General features: G+C 36.3%; 1 protein-coding gene across 2 annotated transcripts; it reads right to left on the bottom strand.

Annotated features, from left to right (window-relative positions):
* Positions 1-1,180: 1,180 nt before the first annotated feature.
* Positions 1,181-23,179, bottom strand: ints6l (integrator complex subunit 6 like). 2 transcript variants are annotated; one of them, XM_052573939.1, is made up of 19 exons: positions 23,078-23,127; positions 22,819-22,904; positions 22,625-22,702; positions 15,976-16,125; positions 14,270-14,359; positions 13,944-14,127; positions 13,027-13,155; positions 12,777-12,940; positions 10,765-10,917; positions 7,783-7,915; positions 7,032-7,126; positions 6,618-6,728; positions 6,220-6,435; positions 5,939-6,065; positions 5,112-5,254; positions 4,489-4,717; positions 3,272-3,640; positions 3,028-3,121; positions 1,181-2,218 (listed from the first exon to the last, which is right to left on the bottom strand). In XM_052573939.1, exons 2-19 carry the CDS (start codon positions 22,888-22,890, stop codon positions 2,116-2,118), a joined length of 2,640 nt encoding a protein of 879 aa, XP_052429899.1. In that variant the 5' UTR covers positions 22,891-22,904; positions 23,078-23,127; the 3' UTR covers positions 1,181-2,115. The 2 variants fall into 2 exon arrangements, with proteins under 2 accessions (XP_052429899.1, XP_052429897.1); XM_052573937.1 differs by having other exon boundaries at positions 22,819-23,179.
* Positions 23,180-23,629: the final 450 nt, after the last annotated feature.

Raw genomic sequence — 23,629 nt, 5'->3', positions numbered from 1 at the left:
ATATTTCTTTTGTGGGATAATGTCGGTTTGTTGTCAATATGACTTTAGAGTAGTTGCATTGTTGTGATGTTATCATGAGTCAAACACTTTGTTGAAAGTCTCAGCTAGGCTAACATTTTTGGCTGTTGCCAACAGTTGGTCAAAGGTTTGATCATGTCTACAATTTCTACAGCTGTATTACGAGTCATAGTTACAACACAGATACAGTGTTACAACATTGCAACACTATTGTAAAGGTTGATTAAATTTTTTTTTAATAGTTTATACTAGATTCCACCATCTGCTGTGATGGGGAAAAAATTTAGAAACTCATAATAGACAATCAGGTATATTAATAACATGAGAGACAGGTCAAGAATATGACAAGATGGAAGCCAGCCCATTTCTACATTAGGCCTGCTTACAGGGTATATGCTTCTAGTGTTTTGGGATTTTCTAAAAGGATGAGAAGAATAGGTCTGTTGACTTAAAAGATAAAAAAAAAAAAAAACAGTAGAAAATCCAAAAATCTCGTAATCAGCTCATATATACTTCAACCAATGCATCATTTAAAAAACCTAAGTGTTCTGTGCAAAAATATCAATATTAAATACAGCTTTATACAATATACATCCACTACCATTAAAAGTTTGGGGTGGGTGTGTTTTTTCCCCGTCATACTCAAGACTATTTGATCATTTCAACATCATAACTCCAGTCTTCAGTGTCATGTGATCCTTCAGAAATCATTCTAATATAGATTTTCTCTTTACAAAATTTTTCTTTCTATTATAAATATTGAAAACAGTTGTGCTGCCTTATATTTTTTTTGTGAAAACCATGATTCATGTTATTTCAGGACTCTCTGATAAATATAGAAAGTAAAAAAATAACAGAAGAAATCTTTTATAGCATTATAAAGGTCTTTAATATCACTTGATTAATGCAATGCATCCTTGCTGAATAAAAATATTAATTTCTTTTAAACAGTTTTGAACAATAGTGTGTATATAAAAATATGCATACATCATATATAAAATTACACAATGATTCAAACATTTCCGTTGTAATTTTTTATTATTTTTCATTATTTTCATTAAGAAAAATCATAAAATTTTGACTATATAACATCACATAAAAAAAAATGTTTTATACAATTCTTAAAATATTTTTATGTTCTTGTAGCAATACCATCCAAAAATAATCTATATTATTTATGAACATTAAAAAGTACTATACATCTGTTTTTAAAAATGAACAAAACGAACAAGAATGGGGTCACTAATGTAACTTGCGAATGTGCGATGAAACTAAGCAGTCTCGCAGGATTATGAAAGATGTCATACTGGACAGAAACAAAACTCTGCTGTGCACCAGTTCATTTCACACCAGAGTTGGCATTTCCCATTTGTGTGATGAGCCAAGCATGTTTTTATTTTTGGACAGGGTGGACACTATTGCTTATTGGACACTAAATGAAGCAAATCTATGTGACATTACATATCACCATGAATACAACAACAGGCCAGCTACCAGATCTCATAAAGAGTCTCCAAAGTCATAAGAATGTTCTTCTGAAAAATCTGCTTTAACTGTAAAAACGTGTTTGGCGTACTGATGATTGGAGGGTTATTGCTATTGAGTCTACAATAGTGTAGTTCCCAATCCAGAATGCTTTAAAGGTCCATCTGTGTTGTTTACCCCATGATTTGTAGGCATTTCATGCAAACACAAATCCATCATAGATTTTCCATACTATCATCAGCTCTGAACTTTCCACTGTTGCCAAATAACAGTGGACAGACATAATTTATAAACATACTTCACGTGACAGACGCTGACCTCTGCCTCAGATGACCCTGTAAAACCAGATAGTGGATGAGGCTTGGCTTTTCTGAAGTGTGCTCATTCATTATTCATCAAACCTGGAACGCCTCTCTCCGTTGTGAGCACTCGAACTGTCACACAATTCAGTAACCGGAAGCACCTGGACTGGAGCGTGAGCCAGACAGGCCTCCATCCTCTCTAATTTACTCTCTCCCTCGCTAACGTCTCCTCCTAAAGCACAGTACTGAGGCTGATGTGCCGCTTCCCTGTCGTCTTGTGTGTCTCTCAGCGGTGAGAAGTGACGTCCCACTATCTGCTGTGGACGTTGTTGAGTTGTGTGGGCAGCATCTGTCGGTCTTCAATCTCCTCCAGAGCGCTCTCCAGCTGCTGGATCAGCACACGCTTCTTAAACCTGAGACAGAGACAGCTATTTAGCTGGATTATATGACATTATATTATATATATATATATATATATATATAGATATATATATATATATATATATATATAACAGCATAAATATATGGTAGTCAACATTTGAAGTGGATCAAAAAAAGTCCACCAAAGTTGTCCTGAGACAAGAACTGGTATTGTTTTGGTTTTAGGACAACTTTGATGAAAGGTTTTGATCCACTTCAAATGTTTGACATACTAACAATTTAATTTAAGAAAGCCAAATTCCATATTATTACCTGCTTTCAGAGAATTTACTAAACATTTGTTTTCTTTCAGTATTGACAATTTTTCTTCTTTAATGCATGATAGAACATTATAAAATAAAGAAAATGTATTATTTATTATGCAAGTCTTCTGGATGCAAAAGTAAAAGAAAGGTGGGGAAAGTGACCTGATATGGGTCCAGCTAGAGCCATCTAGAGTTTTTCTACATGTTTCAAAATGATAATTATAAGTTTTAATAATTATAACTGATCTATAGTAAAGATAGACAAATAAATTAACGTGCATATTAGATGCAAAACTTAAAGGGATAGTACACCGAAAAATTCTGTCATTTACTCTCTCTGAAGACTTAAATCTGTTCATCATTTAAAGTAATAGTAATACCTTTTTGGATCTTCTAAGTCTTGGTTACCTGGTCTTTCAACAGAGGATCTTAATGAAGATATCTTAATTTGTGATTCAATAACTAAGTCTTATGGGTTTGGAAGGACATAAGGGTGAGTAAATGATGAAAGGCGAGGGTTTGAGGAGAGCTCTCACCTGGCTGCCTCTTTGATGGCATGATGAATAAAGTACCTCTGCACTGACGCTGGCCCCTTCACCTCCTCCAGTAACCTGAATATTGTCTCATAATCTGCACAAAAGAATTAGCAATTCAGTTCAGCTTCATTAATTCCTACCAATAATTCAAAGTGCACTCGATTTAAGCTAGAGAATAATTCGGAGAGAATACAGAAATGAATGGGCGTGAATAATTACTTTGGTGTTATATCTAGATACTCACTGCGGCCAGGCTTGCGGACCTCTTTGAGGACTCGACTGCGCAGCTCCGCGTTACTCCCCTCCAGGGGAATCATAACAACTGTGCCCTGCGCCAAAGTGTCTCCTCCATTGCCCTCCAGCTCCTCCTCCTGGCCCGGGGGACTCATGTCCTCACAGTTTTGTGTGAGATCAGAGGGTCTCTCGTCCAGACAGTTCTCCAGTCCTATTCTCTCCTCCTCCTCGTCTGGTGTCCCCTCATCTCCTGTGTCCTCCACAGGTGCAGGTTCTCCTTCCTCTCCATCCACTCCACCAGGCCAGCCGTCTCCAGCCTCCTCGCATGGCGCTCGCTCCCCATTGCTTTCTGGGCCTCCTACACCGTTTCCCTCAGATCCTGTAGGGGAAAATATATGACAGCATATTATTACTTATACTGATAGTACATTTTTCGATACACTCAATGTTCGCAAAACTGTTTGGGATAGCATAGTAACGACTCGTATGATCTCTGCAGTACAAAGCTTATATGCTACCATTCAAAAGTTTGAGGTCAGGAAGATTATTTTGAAAGAAATGAATAGTTTCATTTAGGAAGAATGCATGGAATTGATCAAAAGTGACAGTAAAGACATTTATAATGATACAATGGATTTCTTTTTCAAATAAATGCTGATCTTTAGAATTTTATATTCAAAGAATCAAAAAAATACAAAAAAATTGAATATGGTTCCCACGTAAATATTACACAGCACTGATATTAAGAATAAACTTTTCTTGAGCATCACATCAGCATATTACACTAATTTCTGATCATGTGACACTGATGATGCTGACAATATATATATATAAACTGTTATTTTATATTGTCATATTACCATGTTTATAAACATTAAAACACAAACTGCAATGTACTTGTTTTATTTATTTTTTTACTAATTTGATGAGAATGAAAACATAGCCATTTTTACATATGACATAATTATTATATTAATACGAGTAAATTATGCACAATTACATGCAACTAATCCTAAACCAATTGCTAATCTTAAATCTATATTAAGTACATGTTAAATAATATTACACTGAACATAACTGCATTATTCCACAAAGTATAACTTAACATTTTATTTGAAAAGTTGAAAAGTAACTGGATGCTGCAAACATGCAATTTGATGAGATTCTTTGACAACAACGTATCATACTACTCAGGGACTCAGTCAGCTGTTACTCAGAGGACTTTACCTTTGTGTAGTGGGATGGGTTTAATGATTCCTTGCTGGACCGGAGTCCCTGTGGGGCCCTTGCTGAGGACATTATTGGTTATTATTGGAGGAGTTTGGGGTCGGCGCAACAGAGGGGACATACTCCTTCTCCTCTTCAGAGCAGTGCCTGAGTTAAGATCCCCAGTGTTACCCCGCTTCTTATTTTGTGGGCCTGTCACAAACTCGTCTGCTTCATCGATCATCATTCCCTGTTGTTGGGAGAAGATGAAGAAAGAAAACAAAACAACTTAGCATCTAAGGCACTTCAGTTGTGACCTGTAATTTTATTATGTTAAAGGTGCTTTTTCATATTTCTGGGGTTCTCAGAAACAAAAGTCATCAAAGCTGGGTGAGCTATAGTTATGAAATTAAAATGGAAAATCGTTCCCATTTGCTCTCACATCAAAAGAAAACATTAACGAAAGCATTTCTATGACTTTCCAAAAGACAAAAAGAAGAATTAAGAGCTTGATTATGGTGCTCAGAAGAGAGAAGCAGTTGTATTAGAAACACCCACGCAACAGCAACTAGCTTTCTGAAATCTAATGCCAAAATAATACAGTATAATACACATCACTGTCCATAGGTTTGACATGCAAGCACCTTCTTGTCCTGCTTGAATGGGTTGCCAAATGTGTGTAGTCGTTTAGGTTGGTCTGGATCAATCTCACGCAGAGGTGATGGCATCATCTTCAGATACTCCTGATAATTTCCCATCTGTCCCACTGGAATACTGTGCAGGTAGTCTACAGAGTCATGGAAAAATATTCAATATTAAACAAATTTCAGCTGAACATTTATTTGATTACATGTCAACATTAGAAATGTAAATCCAGTGAAAAGAAAAGTTTCTCTTGTTGCTATGCAAAACAAATCTGATCACTGTTAACATCCACCTCAGTAAACAAAACGAAACAAAACGAAAAGAAAAAAAACAAACAACTACCATACACAATATTTTGAAAACAAAGCGAAACGGAATGAAACAAAACAAAATGAAAAACAAAAAAACTACCTTACATAATATTGTGAAAACAAAAAACAAAACAACAAACAAAATAAAATAAAACAAAGTAGATTTCTGTTTCTTGCTTTGTGTCATATATAGTGTAAAGATGCCATCACATTTACCATTTTTGCAGGTGAAATCCAGTCATTTTAATAGAAACTTACCATGAATTTCATGTGAGGGAAAAATACTTCCCAACGTAATTTTTGCACAGGGTTCAAATTAATCACGCGGATTGGTCACACTAACCAAAAGAAAGCTGCTCGGTTTGTTAGTGACTTCTGTGTGAGCTGTGCTACATACATTTATGCTACTAACAATAGACAACAGCTTTTTTGTCTGTGAGAATTTGTCAAAATTTCACTAATGTTGCTACACCTTAAGTCGTGTTTGGCAAATTTGAACAGTTATGAACAATTACCATCATCCTGGCCTCTGATGAGCTTCTGTGTTGTTCTTAATAGATTGGAACGCATCCGAGTCACTTGATCTAGAAGGTTCCGTCGTGGAATATCATAAGCGTTCCTATAGGCCTGGGGCTTCAGATCCTTGAAGAGAAGGGAGAAGTCAATGATTATAGAAGCTACATTTTTTTTTTTACATCTAGTATAACTACATTCTGACTCCCAAACATGAACTGAGACCTGATTGATTTCAAATAGACCCTGTAATGTAATTCAGCCCAACTCAAACTGTCTGTACCTTGTTGAGAAGTGCAATCTGGAAACCAGCAAACTCTTTGAAGTTCATGTCGATGAGTCGGAAGGGAACCTCGCCCGTGATGCCCTGCAGGAGCTGCTTGAAATCACGGCGGTGTGCCAGAGACAGGGCACTCGAGTGGTTCTTAACCTTGATGCCCGTCTCTTGAGGAGGCTTCTTCCCGACAGACACAATCAGACGGTCGGACTCCATCTTTGCCTTGAAAACCATGTACAACTTAATTAAAAATCTGCATCACTCAGGCCTCAAACAAACAGGATTTAATACTGGATGGATACAATATGTAATATAGAACATTTAAAGGAAAGTTATGAGTTTGAGTACTATTTTAACTTGGAAAAACTGTGTAGGTTTAACTGTCAGCAGAAAAGACTGCTCACCTGCTGGCTGAGTTTTTTTAAGTAGGAAATGACACTGTAGCTCAAGCCACAGTCCATGTTGTCAGAGATGAGATTTGGGGCTCCCATCATCCTCAGTGCCTTCTTGAGAGGCTGCAGTCAGAAAAAAAGAGAGGAAGAGTGGAGAAGCAGAGACAAAGGAAGTGAAAATGAGGACACACTCAGGGCGAATCTGCACTCAGAGCACATATCCTTGACCTCATTACAGCTGTTAAGAACGAATACAGCTCACAAAAAAGGGTTGGATTACAAGAGACCCTCAAGTGCATCTAACAGCCCAAGAATTTTATATTGCATAAATTTATATGCACAGAGACGTTGTCTTTTTTGTAAGCAGGACACTTCTGTGCTCTATTGGGATGTCTTTTTTTTAAGTAGGAACGAAGAGTGTCTTACCAAGAGAAAGTAAGGAGGCATGGACTTCAGGTACATTTCAAAGGCCTGCCTCCACTTGAGGTTTGGCTTCAGCTTGTGCACTTTAAACAGATCATCTGTGAGGAGAATAGGAGATGATAAGTGTGCTGAACAAACTACATTGTGGGACTAAATTAAGTCACTCTCCAGAAGAAGGGAAGGAAAGATGCACAAAACTTGTACACAATTTATGCAAAAATTATTCCAAAATGTATTATTTTTAATAATTATTCATTTTATTTCTTTTGTCTTTGTGTGTGTATATGCTGTAGAAAATTAGAGACAAGTAATATAAAAAAATTTTTTTAAGTCTTTTCTGCTCATCACAGGTGCATTTATTTGATCAAAAATACAGAAAAAACTGTAATATTGTGAAATATTATTACAATTTGAAATCATTTAAAATACATTTAAAATATTTTTTTTTACTCTGATGCAGATGCAAATCTTCATCGGCCATTGCTCCAGTCTTCAGTGTCACATGATCCTTCAGAGATCATCCTTATATGCTGATTTATTCTCAATGTTTTATATTATATTAAGTTTTGCAGCTTAATATTTTTTTTGAGCCTGTCATACATTTTTCTAAGTTACCTATTTTATTATTATTTTTATTCCTTGTTCTTAAATTATTATTAAATTGAGTTTTACATATCTTTGATTTTTCTTTCCCTTGATCATGGCTAAAGCACCACTGTGTATGAAATGTGCAGTAGGAAAAAAACACTTGTACCGAGGAGTGGCAACAGGACGGGATAGTTGTAAGGCATGACGAAGAGGTTGACACAGGTGAGCGTAGTGCTGGCCTTCAGGTAGCCGAACGGGTGAGCTGAATCACTGTGTTTGCCGCTGCAGTTCACAAACACCTGGGAGACAGGAGAGAGGAGTCAGCATCGTCTGGTGTCTCCTGAGAGCTCAGCTTTCACGTCAAACTGTTTCTCAGAGACAAAACCCATTCATTAACGGCTCATTAGGTGACAGGATTCCTCAGAGACTAGTGTGCTATAAATGCCTCTAAATATGCGTTTATAGTGAGGCAAGTAATCATGTAACAATGTAGCCATGGCAAAAGAACAAACACAAATCTTCAGTTATATTGGTATTTTTAGATGAGCTTAAATGTAGCCTATGATGCGAGTAGGAAAAACAAATCAAAAGAATGGAGCTACAAAAAACATTTCCTGGTACTGACTAAGGTATTTATAGCAAGTGTATATTTTTATATGTAAATATATATCCAGTGACAACAAAATCCAGCATGGAAAAATCCTTAAAGCTTTCTGCAGTATTGGCAACCCTCTTTCTTTCAAGAAACTAAATGGTCTGGGTAATAGCTCTTGAAAGACCATTTGTCATCATTTCAGACTAAAATGAGCTCCTGAAAAAAAATTATATGTATAAAATGATTTCCTTTCCAAAAGTAATCATGCCTTGCTCATGGCCCTGTATCAGTCATAGCAGCTTTCAGATACTTTATGCCTCTGTAAGAACTTATTATTAGTCAAACAAAAAAAACAAAAGAGTCAATTCTTTTTTACACAAATTCATGTTTAAAAGCTTATAACCACTCAACTGTTTATAATTTAACCACAGATACAGTCTGATTAATTTGAATACAATTGTATGAACTTTTTTTTTTTTTTTTTTAAGAAAATCTCATTGGTGCTTGCGATACTAGCCACCATGATCCTAGGATGCTGTGAATCAGATGCTAAGGTTCGGAGCCAAACACTCAAACGAGGAACGCCTCACTGCTGCAGGAACAGAAATAATAGTACTTTTGGTTAGTTATTGATAAGGTTGTTTCATTTCAGTGAAAACAAAAAGCAGGAACATTTCAGTATTTATAAATCCTTAAAATTGATTAATTCTATAGATATTTTTATAAAATAAATATAAAGATATATATAGAGAGAGAGTGACAAATGACAATTAAGTGCATTTTATGTTAGAGTTTGTTAAACTATAAGGATGTCATTAATTTTGAAGAATTTTTTGGTTAAATAAATATCAGCAGCATCTGCACCAACTTGTGTTTCTCTTCTCTCTTATACATAAAGTGGGATTTTATGTATGTATGAGCTTTTTCAGTTTGGTTGCTATTAGGGGTGGGTGATATAACAACAGAAATTTGTCAACAGTTACAGATTTAGGACTATCGTCTCTATCGCGGTTACACACTCACGTGACGTTATTTTTGCTGCTCTCATAGGCACTGAGCGGTTATATGTGTGCAAGTATCCTCAATACTCCATACCTTATGTGAATAGTTAAAGCAAAACAGCTGAGAAAGAAAACGCATGCGTAATAGTATTTTGGATCCAGGTAGTTCTTAAAGTGACAGCAGTCTAATATTCCTGCTGTCTTGTCATTCATGTTAATCAAACAACAAAAGAGAGGAAATCTCTCACTACTCTTGACTAAATCACTTTTGTAACTCTAATAAGAAGTAATACATATTAAATTTTCATAGTGAAGAATATTGCTTGTAATTAGTTTCTTATTCTTATTTAATCACTGTCTTCAGTGAGTTTTAGTTGATTTGTTTATTTAGGGTAGTATTAGTATTTTTTTTTTTTAACTGACTGTAGAATTCTGAAATTTATATGAAATCAAATATCATAAAGACCTTATTTGAACTCATAACTATGTATATTAGGGCATCTGTTTAAAACCTGGTTTAATCTTTCTCTATTGCACTTTAAGCTGCTCTGTATTTTGACTACTACTGTGGCACTGATTATATTGTTTGTTCCTTTATGATCAAGTTTCCTCTAGTGTAAGTCAGTTTAGACTAGCATCTGCTGACTTTAATACTGTAAGAAAGCCTGCACAACTCTGTATTAACGTATGAACATCAGGGAGGAAATTATTACATAACACATGCTGCATTTTATGTCAAAGATTACTACAAAGATTGGGAGACATATAAACTACTATTCAAAAGTTTGGGGTCTGTAAGATTATTTTATGGATTATAAAGAAGTCTCTTCTGCTTACCAAGGCTGCATGTAATTGATCAAAAATAAAGAAGTACTCTAAAATATTATTATAAATAACTGTTTTCTATATTATGATATTTTAAAATGTTCCTTGCTCCAGTCTTCAGTGTTGCGTGATCCTTCATAGATCATTCTAATATGCTGATTTGCTGTTTAAGAAACATTATTATTATTATTATTATTATTATTATTATTATTAAATCAATATTAAAAACACTTGTTCTGCTTAATATTTTTTTCTGAAAAACAGATTTTCTTTCAGGATTCTTTGATGAATATAAAGCTCAAAAGAAATCTTTGTAACATTATAATTGTCTTTACTGTTATTTTTGATCAAATTAATCCAAAATACAAATAAATAAAATCTTACTGACCCCTTATACCTTGAACTCTACTGTTTAACACTGTGTTTGAATAAATAACTATACAACAAAATCTCATTCCAGCTGCTGTTTGACCAGTTACTAAATACAGGACTTTTACAACCATTTCTGTGAATGTGTAAGCCACTAAACTGTAATTTGTGTTGTGCTTTTTTACATTGAATTAAAAAAATGCAAAATCTTAACACCCACTGTTTTTTCCCGCTCTTTTAACACCATGACATCTCTCATTGTGAAACTCAGCTCTACCCAGAGATCAGTCTGAAGGCTGTGAAAGATGCCATGCTAAATACAGATCAGATGAAATAGTTGTGTGAAAAGGTGTCCCACCTGCCAGCACATGTGAGGAGATTTCCTCTCCAAGATGAACTGGGTGAGCGGGGACGGCTCCAGCTCATATTTGTCAAAAGGCAGCTTGTCGATAACCATCGGCTCACAGTCGATACAGGAAAACCGCACCAGAGGATGGGCAGATCGTGGAGGCTAAAGAGACAGAGAGAAACAAACAGAAGTCATCTGTAATACATTCTCACAATGAGTTTGTCAAAAGATATGTCTGTTAGATGGCAAACTCATCCTGTCATCAAAGCAAAATGTGTTACAGGACAACACAAGCTGTGCACTCCCTGAGAAGATACCCTCACAACATCGACTTTATTTTAGGAATATGAAAAAGATGTTTTATCTGCTCAAGTTGACATTTTTGGAGGCACCCGTGTTACCGTCTGCACCCAAGCCCATTGTGCTTCTGATTCACAATGTTGTAGACATGACAGCGAAGATGTAAGGACGGAAATGACCTCATGTTAAGCTGGTGCTAAGTGCTAAAGCTCTGCAGAAGTCTTTTTCTGCCTCCAGTGGCTCTCTCACTGCGACCACAGGCCGAGCTGAGCCCAGGCACTTTGGCACTGCACCAGCTGCTGTCTCTACAGTGTACTGTTTAATAGAGAAAAGACAGTGAGGGGGTGGGAAACCTCAGGACAGTGTAGCCTTTCCTCATGTTACCGCTCTTTTCATCTGCATTCATTAGCACTGCTTGAGCAAGATGAAAGCTAACCTTTAGTTTGTGGAGGTCATTACCTTTGGCTGATAAATTGCTTCATCCACTCGGCTCAGATGAGCCCATGCTAATACACCTATCCAAACTCCTTTTGCAATCCTAGTACTTTTCCGTTTTATTAAGGATCCTGTGAAACTTCAGCGTGCAGAAAGAAACAGCTGAACGTCTGCCAGGTCCTAGAGCACCGCAGAAAGTCCTTCTGTATTTTAGCCAATACCATAGTGTTTTCAGCTAGATTTAACTATGTTTAAAAGCATTTCCCACAAATCAGTGCAAGAAATATGTGCTACATACAGTGCTATGTTAGTATTGTTTATATGCTATTACAGTTTTTATATTTTTACAGTTTTTTGATAACACTTTATTTTAAGGTCAAATTCCCGCTATTAACATACCATTAGCTATGTATTTTTCAGTTGTTAAGTTTAGGTATTGGGTAGGGTCAGGGAAGTAGAATATGGTCATGCAGAATATGTGCTTTGTAAGTACTAATAAACAGGCAATATGTTAATAATAGAAATGCTAATAAGCAACTAGTTAATAGTGAGAACTGTTACCAGTTTTTTTACTTTATAGTTTTTATATAATACTTTACAGAAAGGTTCCATTTGTTGACATTAGTTAAATATATTAGTAAACATGAACTGAAATTGAAATATACTTCTGAAGCATTTTATGATTACTAATGCACTATTAAAGTCCAAAGTTGTATCTTTTTGTATTGTTTGATGAACCTGAGTAACATGAACTAACAATGAACAGCTGTATTTTTGTATTTTAATAAGGATTAATAAGTACTGTAAAAATGTTTTGCTCTTTGTTATTTAATGCATTAACCAATGTTAACTAATGAAACCTTACTATAAAGTGTTAATTTTTAGCTTTTATTTGTATATTTTAAATTTTAAGTTTAAAACAAAATAATTTTCATGGACTTTTTTTAGTAATTTTCATTCATTTTTGTTTAAAAAATATATATTTCTAAATTGTTGTAGTTTATATATATATATATATATATATATATATATATATATATATATATATATATATATATATATATATATATATATATATATATATAATTTTTTTTTTTTTTAAGTTTATTTTTCTTTTTATTTCAGCTAATCTTATTGCTTTTACTTAAAACCTTTTTCAGTAAACCAAATGTTTTTTTAATAGTTATAGCTGATTTTAACCACACTGGTCTGGACCCACTAATATAGAAACAGAAAATCATTGCTTGACTCTACACTCAAACTGTATTTTGTAAGTTACTATTTACCAAAGTGGGGGAGTTCTGGTCAGGCCAGAAGGATTCTGGGATTGGCCAGTGACCCACAGGAACGCCAGTCTTGGGGTTGGGCCGGACGTAAATGAGCTTGTGGCAGCTGTGCCAGGGCTGCGGACTGAAGGATGACAAAGGACGAGCTGGATCCACAAGACCATCTGCACAAAGAGAAGACCATATTTGTGTATTAATTGTTTTCTCAAAAAGCACAAAACTAACATGACCTCACAGAATCAGCACTGACCTTCGCCTATCACAGGTGGATCAGGACCGCTCTTCTCAAAGTGTATTACAACTCCACTCAAAACCTTTTGGACGAGAGACTCCAGACACTGGTTCAGCATCCTTTGCGTCCTCACACAGTAAGAGCGGCCTTATAGAGAAAAGGGGGATGAAAAAGAGCTAAAAAAAAGAGTAACCAGCAAAACTACATTATCAACTGAAAAAGCAGTGTTTACAGTACTGCATGGGAGGAAATCTTCCAAAACACAATATACTGAACCATACAAGCAAATATGTGGGCGGCAACAGATTACTTCCTTCCAGCAACCTAACTAGTGGATATCACAAATTATCTTAGAGTTTGGCCATACTCATGTTGTTACAAACCTGTTTGACTTTATATATTCTGCGGAACATAAAAGAAAATATACAGAAAAAAAAAAAAAAACTCGTTGCTCTGTCCATACAATGGAAGTCAAAGATATATATATATATACACACACACACACACACACACATATATATATATATATATATATATATATATATATATATATATATATATATATACAATTTTTAAATGTTCCACAATGATGACAACATGTTCATTTATTAGGTGAACTATTATTCTTACGAGTCTGACTCAAACTTGTTTAAACAAAGCCATCAAAATTGCATTTTACTTTGTGACTCCACTGGAACAAAGAGTGTTCGTATGTGAAAGCTGTGAAGAATAATCACGGAATCAAAGATTTGTAAAGAGGCTGACAGATTAATTGCAGATTTTTAGAGGGGCTGAGGTGAAGAACAGGACTAAAGCTCCTCTAAATAGGGTCTAGCAACACTTTGATTTGACTAGAGGACAGTTTAGTGGAATCCAGGCCTCAGACATTGAACTTAAAACAAGGGAAGGTTGAATCAAGAATCGATTGGCTGTACCTCCAGTGACCTCACACATCTGGGTGATAGCAGACTCATCAGTGGGCACGCTGCCCAGCTGCTCGCTGTCAGGCACGGCCATTCCTGGCAGCCGCAGGACCAGGGCGAAGAGTCGCTGGTCCCAGCGGAAAGGCTCCTTTGTCAGCTCACTACCCGGCAAAGGGGAGTTCAGCGGAAGGTGTAGCTGAGGGAGGAAGAGAAACCAAGAAGTGAGATGCCACTGGAGTTTAGGTGAAAGACACACTGCCTGCGGTTCGTAACATTATACGTCACCACAGCTTGATCAAAAAATGTTGGCATGTTGGTATAAAGTCTCTGTCCCTCACCTCCTCAGCCACCCCAGAGCTGTGTGTCAATTTGTTTCCATCTGTGATCGTAATAATGACCGATGGCTCCAGAAAGAACGGGTTCCGACCCTAGAAGAGAGGAGAACAGTTTTGAGAAACCATAAACTGTTAAAATGCTTGCTCCCTGATTTGAAACATATATTTTTCGAACTCTGGAGATGTTGGAGCACAAACAGTAATATTGTGAAATATTATTACAACTCTGTTCTATTTAAGTGTTATTTAGTGTAAATGTGTATTTTATTCCTGTGATGGCAAAACTACATTTTCAGAATCCATAACTTTAGTCTCAGAAACCTTATAATACTCTTGATTTAGAAACAAGAATCAGCTCTTATTATTATCGATGTTGAAAATAGTTTTATTATTAAATATTATGAAAATAATATTTTTGTTGTTACGTGATACATTTCATTCTACATTTCTTGTTCAAGATTCTTTGATGAATAAAACTTTAAATAACTTATATATATATATATATATATATAGAGAGAGAGAGAGAGAGAGAGAGAGAGAGAGAGAGAGAGAGAGAGAGAGAGAGAGAGAGAGAGAATTTCTTGTAACATTATAAATGTCACATTTGCTGAGTTTAATGCATGCTTGTTGAATAAAAAAAATTAAATTTCTCTAATATACATCTCCTCCAAAATGTTGTACAGTGGTGCATGTGAAACGCTGAAAAATATGACATGGACAATTTGTATCAGAACTTGATCTTTGTTCAAAATGTTTCAAAATCTGGAACCTTTCTTTTAATGTTTAATGTTTAAAAAAAAAATCAGCCAGATTTCTATGTGGTTTTCAAAGTTAACTGCAAGTACACACATTAGTGCCAACCGGATTCCTAAGCATTTGAAAAAAAAAGAACATAGCATAGTAACATTTAACCTGACAGATGTTGTTAACTGTAGTTTATTCAGTAAACAGTGAGATGCATTGTCTCTGTGCATACTGCAGGGGTCAGCACTCAGTTACTGAGCACGTGGATTAGCACACTGCCTCAGGGTTATCTCAGACTGCATGTCTGCATATTTTAGGTAATCCAGCATGGTCTTAATGTGTGCATTGAAAGTATCTGAATATTCTGAATGACAGATAATCCAATTAAATGTTGCTCTGTTTGATGTTGCAGAAGAATTAACCCAAATCACAGTAAATTTAGTTGATGCCTGTGTGCTCTTGTGAAATACTGTTTCATAAGATGAAAACCCCCCAAAATTGGCTCTGTAATCTCTGCATGCTGCTACATCCATTCCTCCTCCTGGGTTAAGAGGACCCCCGTCACTACTGATGAAAGCATCTCCACTACAAAGCCTCGCTGAACGGATGGTGCTGCTTTAAGCACTGGCCAGCATCAGGTTTAAAGCTTTGGACTACAGAATATTTTCCCATATGTTAGCCTCTCTTGCCTTCTGGCACACTTTAGATGTGCTGTGAAATGGTTCTTTTTGAATAATGGCTTCTGCAAATATATATTTGTGCTACATATATATATATGTTTCCTTTAAGGACATAATTTAAGGCTGGTAGAAAGGTAAAATTTGTTCAAATATATCTGAAGATTGGGATATGTTTATCTCTATGTTCTGTGAGGAGATGTTTCATTTCATACTGCATATTATACTGCTATAATACTGAATAAAGATAGTTTTGACTCCCTGACTGCTGAAGGGAGATATTATTACCTGACCATAGTTGTCGATGCCAGAGACGAGTCTGTTGAGATTGAGCAGGTCGAAGCCGGCGCGGAGAGCGTGACCTAATGTAGTCAGTCCAGATGCCTGCAGGTTCTTCAGCTCGCTCATGAATGTGGCATGATTCTCTTTCCAACCCGCCTACCATATACAGGAAATACAAACAGATGATCTGAAAACCAGCTCCACATAACCTCAGCAACACAGTGGCATTTACACAGTGAACCCAAAATGTACACTAACATCCAAAAGTGTTGTAAGATTTTTAATGTTTATGCACAGAGCACGTTTATGCAGCCATTACTCTGGTCTCCAGTGTCACATGATCCTTCATGAACCATTCTAATGTGCTAAACATTTATCATCATCAGTGCTGCAAATGGCTTTTGTGTGGAAATAGTGATGCATTTTTTACAGAATTGTTTTCATCATTTATATTAACATTGTAAATACCTACATTGTCAAATAATGACATTCTTGCAAAGTATTTCTAAAAAATAAAATAAATCTTACTGACCCCAAACTTTTGAACAGTAGTGTATTTAAACACTTAAGCCACACTTGAAAGTAACAAAATATCAAACAAGTTAGTACAAGCATACTTTCGTTTTAAATAGATGAGAATCGAAGAATATGAGAACAGATCAGGACAAGCTTTGTAACTGAATGAGTATGCATGATTGTGTACCGCTTATAATTGCACATGTAGCCTATATGTTAGCATATGATAGCATCATGGTAAGCAGCAACACAGATCCGCTACATAAGGCTTGACTCGTTTTACTATCTTTAAAAGACATGTGGTTAGTGTATGTCTGTCCCTGACCCACATTACCCCTCCCAGCAGAAGAATACAGTCATTACTTCACTGCTCACTCAAAACAAACACAGTAAGAACAACAATATGAGTTCAGATGCTGAGAAAAGAACTGAGGTTAATAGTTCACTCAATCTGCTTTTACAAAATGATTCCTGCTCCACATGAAATTTACTCAGCGTGAATAAATCAACACATTATATAAACATGCATGCATTGTAATTCCCCACAAGAGGGAGAAGACTTGACAGGTCAGATCCCGAGGTAGTTGAGCTTCCCATGTGTGTGTGTGTGTGTGTGTATTGGGAAGCATTAAAGAACAAAGCAGGCATAGAGTTGTCCTGACAGTGTACGTCTCTATCCATGTATGGAACGAAAAAAGAAACCATTCAAGCGGTAGCTCTACTGGCACTCAATAATTCAAGCAACAGAGTAATTCTATTTTTTTTCCCCATCCGTCTTTCTTTCCCTCTGCATTAACAATTTATCGGCTCTGAAGAAGTGTGACTGCAATCAGACTCTCCTTTAATCACACGCTTGTCCAGCGAGGCAGAAGAAGATGGGAGAGATTAAGGAATGTGGACACTGAATAAGGCCGGAAAAAGGATAAAACCCTAATTGTAGCTTTAACAGAGGAAATGTAAACTCAAATCCTTCTTTAAAGAATAAAAAACCCAACGGCGATCCAACAGAGGACAGAACAAACATTGTAATCCACATAAGTATATCCGGACCATATCTTACTCCAAAATAGTCTTATTTTTGTTTGTTTTTTCCCCTTTACTGTTATGTACTAGATATTTCACTTCTGGAATTTGTATTATTGGATGTTTATTTATTTTCAGTGTGATTTTCATCTTCATTACTGTAATACAGTATTTCTATTTATTTATTTATTTTGGAGAGCAAATATTGAGGGCAGTACAGCAAACACTACAATGATATATACAATGTAATACAAATTGTACTTATAAATAATATATTATTACATTATATCAACATCATATTTCACCCCGAAATCAAAAGGGAAACCCAGAATAAAATGATATGTTACATTAAGAAAATTCAGACTAATTAGCCTATTATGTATTTATGTACCAGATGTTTTCCTTCATTCAGTTATGGTCATTAGATTTATCTTACTGTAATACTGTAATGAAACATGCAAAAATAAAGGCAGTTCAGCAAATACTACCCTGATGTATAAATGATTAATAAATATAGATAATACATTATTTTTTATGCATTACAGTAATACAATGTGCTTAACTGTCATTAAAATAATGTCGCAATGCAAAAGAAGTGGTCACAAAAATCTCAATGGTCTCTATTTTGCTGTAGGATAATGTATAATTTCTAATTTCTTTCTTTTGATTTTGAGGTGAAATATGAACCGAATATCATCTGTACAGGTTTCATGACATTCGACCATATATGTCCCTCCCAGAGCAGAATGGAAAAAGCAATATTATGTAAGATAAACATAAAGCTGTTGTTTATTTATAGAGAGCATATAATGCATTCTCTTTTTTCTGCTTTCAGAATTAGCGTACCAGAAATCCTGGCTTCTGTATTTCCTGCAGGACAGGTGGCAAGACAAACAAGCAGTTTTACATAAACTGACAGATAAGGACTTGTTCCCTGTTAATCTCCTGTTCTGAGGAAAGCGGCAGTCATATAAACACAGCGCTTGTGATTGCAAGAGGAATCATCACAGCAGAAAGGGCACGTGACGACCCGGAGAGGATTCACACGGGTTAAGCGGCTGCACTTATCGCCTGAGTATTATTCCAGGATCAGGTTGCCTTGTTCCAGGTTTCAATCTCTACTCCCGCCTAAAGGTTGAGCTGATCACAGATAACCATTGAGCTCAGTTACATACATCCACCCAGTTTTGCAGGAGGGACACGTCTGCAGGGTGTTGCTTGTCATGTGTGATGATAAAGGCTAGGCAGGACCTAAAGTTGTCACTCTAATGGAATGAGAGCTGGTTAACCAGCCAAAGCACTGATCACACGGACCATCATGCTCATGACAAACAGATCTCCATTTTGACTTTGAGTGAATTCACTTTTTTTTTTTATTTAGTGATCACATTTTCTCTGCTAATTGCATAGAGCCAATACAAAGAAATGCAGACAGTATGTTTAGTTATATATGTTGGGACTGAGGTTTAAGGAGGAGGAGCAACATTGTGGATTTCAGAAGAAATATTTGGCCTGTTATGAAGAAAAGACTTCAGCCACTCCCCATTTCATAAGATTCAGAGCAAGATCAAGCATCAGGCAGTCTACACGCTAAACATAAGGCCACTGGATTCACAGATGAGTTATTCCTGAGCTGCACCAAACATATTTTATGCATGCATGTATTATAATACATGTAAATGTACAGTGACTCTAAAAGCTATTTGGAAACTTTAATCACACTTAAAATATATGAATTTCATTGCATTACCTAATAAAATTTTAAGTGTGTTCTACAAACAAATGATGCCTTTTCAAAGTAACTTGATTTTTCTTATTCATTTTTGCATTAAGTTTTACGGTCCCAATGTTATTTTAATGGGTCCATAAAGTCTGTTCTCCTCAAGTTTACACAGGTGTCCTATCAGAGGAATAACATTTTAAAAACATCTTAATTTGTGTTCGAAAAAATGAATGGAAGCTTGAACTCAATGCTTGTGCTATACTTGCTAAAAAATAAATGCAACTTGAGTTGATTATTGTTATATAATGCACTGACATTCATAAAGTGTCCAAATGTCAGATGAGGTAATGAAAAAATGTAGAAGGTATAATGTAATATGCATTGTTTGCATTGTTTTCCAGAGCTTCATGGCGTAAACAACAAATGCAGTTACATGCATTTTTCTTTTCTCCTTCATTAACCAATGACAGAAACAGAGTGTTTATGACAAAACAAATTCATTTCTATCTCTAACCTTTCACTTCAAAAATAAGCGATCTCAACATTATTTGATTAAGAAAATTGCTGAGGGCAAAAACTGTGTCAACTTCAGAAAATAGGCAAGACTAAGAATAATGTTCTGCTTGGCAGGGGCTCAGACAACAAGAGAGGCACATAAAACAGGAAAAGAGAGCTTTGTGAGGACTGGGGGCTCACTGGAACTCTTCACTGTTTAGCTGCCGAAAATTTCATGAATAATTGATGGGAAATAAAAAAGGCACTCTGTCAGATACAGAGGCTAGATTCTTGCTAGGCTGGTATTTGCCTGGTGTTTAGTTGAGAACTGTGTTAGCTTACTCGCTAATTCTGAAGAGGCACTGCTTGGCTGAGAAGTATTTTTTAAACAGGAGAAACAATCTGGCCATGAATAGCTCAGAGAGGGATAAGAGCCTATGAAAGAGGGCAGTTATAATATCTCATAGCACTTTGTCAAACAAAGACATAGTAGGATAAAAATGCCAAGCATTTGCCACATGGACATTAAAAATGTCATCACGTAAATGGCTAAAACATGCCATATGTCTACTACGAATCATTAGTGTATAGTATAAGCAGGAAAAGTAGTTATAGAGTTAAGTGTCACTTGGAAGTCAGCCTCAGATTATCTTGGATAAACTGGAACATGGTGGGAAAACTGCATGACACGCAGTGGAGTAAGAAAACCCCCCAAGAGAGTAACTGGCTACCTGCCAGATTTTCCATACTAATGAACTGCCAAAGCACAGAGCTACTCTCATTGTCAATGTCAAACCACAAACAAAGAAAACAGGAACCCAGGAAGCACTACGTCACATGTACAAGTGCAGGTCTTGATTCAACTCCAGGCTGGGAAGAAGATGGATGATATTTTGAAATTAGGCCATGCAAAGTGACCACATAACCACAATTTCCCAAATCCAATATAATGGTACGTCAAGAGAACTGGCCAGCAGTTTATAAACAGAAGATGTTGCTGAACGTGGGGAGAGAAAGGTCTGAAAACTGACGAAGAATTGGCTTTATTTGCTTATTGGATTATTGTTATATGCAATATTTTGGCATTTGATTGTCATAAAACTCACAGCTCTGTGGAGTGTACTTCCACAAACTTTTGAGCATGATAAATGGATTTTAAATAACTTTTAATTGACAAAAAATTTATATTTCTACATTTGGTAATAACATTCCATGATTATTTTAGGTGCAAAATTAATATTGCTCAGATATCATCACCTTTTTGTAAATTTTGCCCTTTTGAAGGCAAACATATAACAGCTTATGTGGTTTGTGCAAAACAAACGAGTTGGGGGATCATACAAAATATTTTTTTACTAGGAGATATCGTATTTCATGAGATATGTATAATATATATTCAAATGTCAAGCTTTTTGTGAAAATGAGGATTGGTTGGATCTGTGTCGCAGGGTACTTCATGTTTCTCTAAAAGAAACAAAAAGAAAACTCAAGTTGAGTCTATAAGCTTCAGAATATGTGTAAGACTGATGCATGACACATATAACATTTGTAATATTCTGGAATAGCGATGGCAAAAGTGTTAATATGTTCTTGCTTTGGTTCATAAATCAGAAGTAGGCTATAGTCATTTCAGTAATTAATAATAATTTATTTTGAGTTTTTTTGGGGGGGTTAAACAATGTTACCACAAGGTCAGTTCTGGTCAGAAAATTAAGGGCGATCACTAAAGTTCAGTAGCAATATTGCTTAAAAAAATGTATATTATATAAGGATGTTAACCTGGCCCCTATGCATACTACAAGACTAACAGACTATCATGCCTCATAAACATACACAGAAGAGCCAGAACTTTCACTGCCTCAAAAAAAAAAAAAAAACCTAGGTACATGATGCCCATAAATGTAATACATTAATGTCTAGTCATGCCCTTGTGTCTTAGAACGATCAAGTAATCCATTAAGTACTGACTGCCATTAAGCAAGTCATGACTTCCATTATATTCAGTTCGTACTCTGAGTAAAGAGATTTGTTCACGCAGATGCCCGACCACACCATCAACTCACAGACCCTGTTATCTTGCTATCCCAAATGGCAAAATATGAATGGCCGTCACATATGAAAACAAAACTCCTCCTAATTTCTGTACTTAGTTTATTGTACTAGTAGCACTTGTTTGTATTTGTACAGGAAGCACTTATGTGAGGTGATATAGCATGAAGGCACTGTGGTTCATGCCTTATATGTAAACGTTGGCTTAATAGTCAGCAATTATGCTTGTATAGGTATATGTTTGAGTAAACTTCAAAGATTGAGTGACCTGATGTGACAGGCACGTCACCTTTCACCTGTTTGGTGTTTTTGGAATTTTAAATATGAATGGGAGGGAGGTGAATGCACTAGGAGTGGAGACAGAAAGAAGTTGTTGCTTGTTTTCAAGGACGTCTCCCTCTCTCTCATAAATAGCAACGCAAACCTGCAGAGCATCTCCTCATTTGCTTATTGATGGCTGTTGCTTAAATCAAATCGTGTTGATTTGTTCAGGCTACAGTGGCCAATGAGAATGCGAGAGGAGTGCACGCGACAGAAGGCAGCCTGCTTGTCCAATCAGGACCGAGTTGGTCCGTACACGCGTCACTCGCTACGTCACAGTGGATAATAAATCTCTCCGCCTCCATCTCAGCGCTCGAGAGCTTTCCCAACACAAAAGCAAAATGTCCGCCATGTTCAGAGGCTGCGCTGCTCCGGGTCTGCGGATATTTTAGCAAAAAATAGCCGTTTTCGTCACCGGGAGGCCGCCTTACCCGATACTACGAACCAGAGGCACAGTAGAGACTCACTGTCAGACAAAAAATCTCCGCTTTAACCACATATAAGCACAATTTAGCAGTATTTATTTACCTTTACGCCGTATGGTGGATCATCGAATGTAACTAGCATGTACCTGTCGCCTCTACTAGCCGGGTCTCGGGCGCGCAGCTGTTAAAGAGAACGAAACAATAAACATTCATTTGAACCTATCTTGTCATAGGGATCCTTAACTCCAACAAGGTACAACAGCAAGCTGAAAAAGTCGGGGTGAAATTATGCTTTACCTTCATAAAGATCTCAACCGCGCCTTTAGCAATGTCCAGATACGTCGTACCCAAATAAGTGCGCTGATTCATAGAAGCGGACGTGTCTATCAGAAAAAGTAAAATAGGCATTTTGAAATGTATAGATAGACCTCTAGATGTTTGCTAAAATATCTACAATCGGCATATGACCTATCTTGCGGCCCTGGGCATGCATATATGTGTGTATATATATTTTGTTATAATCAGACCCCCCCCCAACCCCAAAAGAGGGTCGTACTGCCACCCTTTGCAGCCGCCTGGTTCTCTATCTGTCTTTTCTGAGCAGTGCTGGGCTCGCGCTGTTAGAGAACTTCTCTTCCGAACAAGACCGAAACGCCTTCGCCCCGCCGCTGCAACGCCATTGGCTGAGCCGATCCGCGAAGCCACGCCCACTCGGGTATAAAAAGCAAAGAGGTCGTGGAATTCCTCATCCTCTTAGTTCTCCGCGAGCTGGAGGAGTACGATACTATTTTACGCATGTACGCTTAATTTTGACCTTTTAATAGGCGCTTTTGCTATTATGTTAGACAGATTTGATACGTTCTTTAGTAACATATATGTGAACCTGGACCACAAAAGCATAAGTGAGTAGCACGAGGGTATATTTGTGGCAGCTAACAAAATTAGCAATTTTTTTTTATCTTATGACGAAAATCATTAGGATATTGCATATTTAATATTTTTGAAAATTTCCTACCGTAAATACATCAACATTTTTGGGTAGTAATATGCATTTGCTATGGACTTAATTTAAACAACTTTAAAAGCTATTTTCTCAAATAGCTCGTAT

The sequence above is a fragment of the Carassius gibelio genome, chromosome B14 (assembly GCF_023724105.1).
Source record: "Carassius gibelio isolate Cgi1373 ecotype wild population from Czech Republic chromosome B14, carGib1.2-hapl.c, whole genome shotgun sequence".
NCBI lineage: Eukaryota > Metazoa > Chordata > Actinopteri > Cypriniformes > Cyprinidae > Carassius > Carassius gibelio.
The sequence above is the reverse complement of the archived record's forward strand: the minus strand, read 5'-3'. Positions and strand labels throughout refer to the sequence as shown.

Bases quoted from the DNA above. Each gene is read 5' to 3' on its own strand.
- ints6l (XM_052573937.1), bottom strand. From the start codon at position 22,929: ATGCCTATTTTACTTTTTCTGATAGACACGTCCGCTTCTATGAATCAG. The intron at 3,122-3,271 runs GTGAGTATCTAG...TCTTTTGTGCAG, and splicing joins GGTCCGCAAGCCTGGCCGCA to ATTATGAGACAATATTCAGG. The intron at 2,219-3,027 runs GTGAGAGCTCTC...TCTCTGTCTCAG, and splicing joins GCCATCAAAGAGGCAGCCAG to GTTTAAGAAGCGTGTGCTGA.